Source organism: Penaeus vannamei, chromosome 15 (genome assembly GCF_042767895.1).
Source record: "Penaeus vannamei isolate JL-2024 chromosome 15, ASM4276789v1, whole genome shotgun sequence".
Lineage (NCBI taxonomy): Eukaryota > Metazoa > Arthropoda > Malacostraca > Decapoda > Penaeidae > Penaeus > Penaeus vannamei.
The window spans coordinates 41,777,249-41,779,748 of record NC_091563.1 but is presented as its reverse complement, the minus strand read 5'-3'; the positions used below and the strand labels follow the sequence as shown (position 1 = coordinate 41,779,748).

The 2,500-nt window shown below is 55.3% G+C and overlaps 1 protein-coding gene across 1 annotated transcript in view; it reads right to left on the bottom strand.

Annotated features, from left to right (window-relative positions):
- Positions 1-2,500, bottom strand: part of LOC138864224 (zinc finger protein 888-like) — a 3,953-nt gene that overhangs the window by 242 nt on the left and 1,211 nt on the right. The window contains exon 1 of the mRNA XM_070130836.1: positions 1-2,500. This exon is cut by the window's left edge and continues 242 nt beyond it; it is cut by the window's right edge and continues 1,211 nt beyond it. Coding sequence (XP_069986937.1) covers positions 1-2,500 — 2,500 coding nt within the window.

Below are 2,500 nucleotides of genomic sequence, written 5' to 3'. Positions count from 1 at the left end.
CATCCGAATCATCGTCATCGTCATCGTCGTCGTCATCATCGTCGTCGTCCTCCACGACCTCCTCCTCGGGCTCGCTCTTCACCACGTCCAGGCTCGAGTGCTCGGACTCCGACGCGTTGAGGCCCAGCGCCGTGCCAGAGGAGTCCGCCCCGTCGGTGGCCCCGTCCTGCTGCTCGGCCTTCTGCACCGGGTACTTGAGGCATTCGTGCGTGCTCACGTAGATCTTCCTCTTGAACACGCGGCCGCACCAGTTGCACGGGAACCTCCTGGCGCCCTTGCTGTGGAACGTCTTGAGGTGGCTCTTCAGCGTGCCCTTCGTGCAGAACTTCTTCAGGCATTCATGGCACTCGTAGTTCTTGATGCCTAAGTGCATGTCGATGTGGCGTCTGAGGTGGGCTTTGCGGTAGAAGCGGCTGCTGCAGTGGTCGCAGTGGTACCTCCGCTCCTCGTCGCCGCCGTGCAGGACGATGTGCTTGGCCAGGCACGAGCGACTTCGGAAGCTTCGGTCGCAGTGGGAGCAGGTGTAGGGCTTCTCTCCGGTGTGGATCCTCTCGTGCATCGTCATGTTATACTTCTGGAGGAACTTCATGCCGCAGAACTTGCAGGCGAATTGCTTTTCCCCGGTGTGGATCTTCTCGTGCTGTCTGAGACCCCCTGTAGTTTTGAAGCTCAGGTGACACTTGTCGCACTTGAAGGGCCTCTCGCTCCGGTGGGTGGCCATGTGGGCTGCGAGGGTCCCGGACTCCCCGAAACACCTCCCACACTGCTCGCACGAAAAGGGCTTCTCGCCCGTGTGGATCCGCACGTGCTTTCTCATGGTGGATTTATCAGAGAAGGCTTTGCTGCAGTAAGTACACTTATATGGCTTTTTTCCTAGATGAATATTCATATGTATCTGGAGAGAGTACCTGGCGGTAAACGAGGTGCCACATTCACTGCAAGTGTATGGCTTCTCGCCCGTGTGCGTCCGCATGTGGTACTTCAAGTGCTCTTTGCGTCTGAATGTTTTGCCGCATATTTCGCACGGCTCCGTCCGACGATCCTCGTGTATGTCTCTGTGCTTTTTAAAGTTTCCGGGAAGACTAAATCTCTTTCCACAAATCTTACACTGATAAGGCTTCTCCCCAGTGTGAGTGCGCATGTGCCGTTTCAAACCCGTCTTGTCACCGAAACTTCTTTGGCAAAAGTAACAGATGATGAGTCCATCCTTCTGGTGATCATCGAAATGCTTGGCGAGTGCTTGAATGTCGGGGCTCTCGACGTGGCAATAAAAACACTTTAAACTCTTAATTGTAAAACTACCTGAGCCTTCGGGAGTTGTCGATAAATTGGAGTTCACCCGGGTATGAGTGCGCATGTGTCTCTTTAAACTATTCCTATCGGCGAAACTCTTCTGGCAGACATAGCAAATGATGATGCCATCCTTCTGGTGATCCTCAAAGTGCTGGGCAAGCGCCTGGACGTCCGAGCTCTCGACCTGACAATAAGCGCACTTCAAACTCTTGATCACGAAACTACCCGAGCCTTCTGAAGACCCTGTACTCGAAGATTCAACGCTCGAGTCTTTGGTGTTGTTGACGCCTTTTTTCTGGCATTTTCTCCCTCGTTTGGTGGTCGCGGTGCCGTTCCTCTTGGGCCTGGCCGAGGAGGGCTTCGGGGGAGAGACAGCGGGACCCGTCGACGCCTGTTCCTGAATCTGGAGGGCCTCGTGCCTCGGGCTGCCCAGCAGAATCTTGATCTTGAAAGGGCTTATGATGTTGACGCTGGGCATCTGGTGGTCGGTGCCGCCCTCCTTGCTGGGGGAGTCGTCGTTGGAAGGCGCGTGCTCGCCCTCGTCGATCTGCAGCGGACCAAGAGAGTCGTCAGAGCCGTGGGTATCGATGTCGACCTCGTCCCCGGTGTGGGTTTCTTCCTTGATGAGCCCGGCGAAGAGTCCATTATTCCAGATCTCACTGTTGTCTTCTCCAGGCTTCTCTCCTCCTTTGCTGCAGTCAGGGAGGACCATCTTCGAGTCCGAGAGCTTGCTGATTTCTTTGCTGAAGTCGTCAATTGTCATGTCATTATTGCTGCCCATATCCAGGGGTTCTTCCTTGATGCTGACGTCGCCGAAAATGTCCTTGATTGAGGGGCAGCGGTTGGTGCAAACTCCGGCCAGGGAGTTACTTCCAGCCGAGGCCTCGACTTTGACCTCGACGTTCTCTTCCTTCTTCTCCACGTCCATCATGCGAGCGAAACTCCTGACGGTGCTCGAGCTCGTCGACTCCGACATCTGGCTTCTCATTTCCCTGGTGACCATTGTCCGAGTATCACAGGCACGAATATCGGGCTTCTCGTCAATATCCTCTAAGATTGTCTCGAGTTTCGTCTTCAAAACGTCCGAAGAAGTGACGCCGTCCTTGGTGAGGTTGAGGGCGTCGTCGTCCAGAACGATGTACTCGACGCCCCCCGAGAGCGTACTCATGATGGTGGGCAGTGAGTCGCACTCCTCCTCGACCAGCAG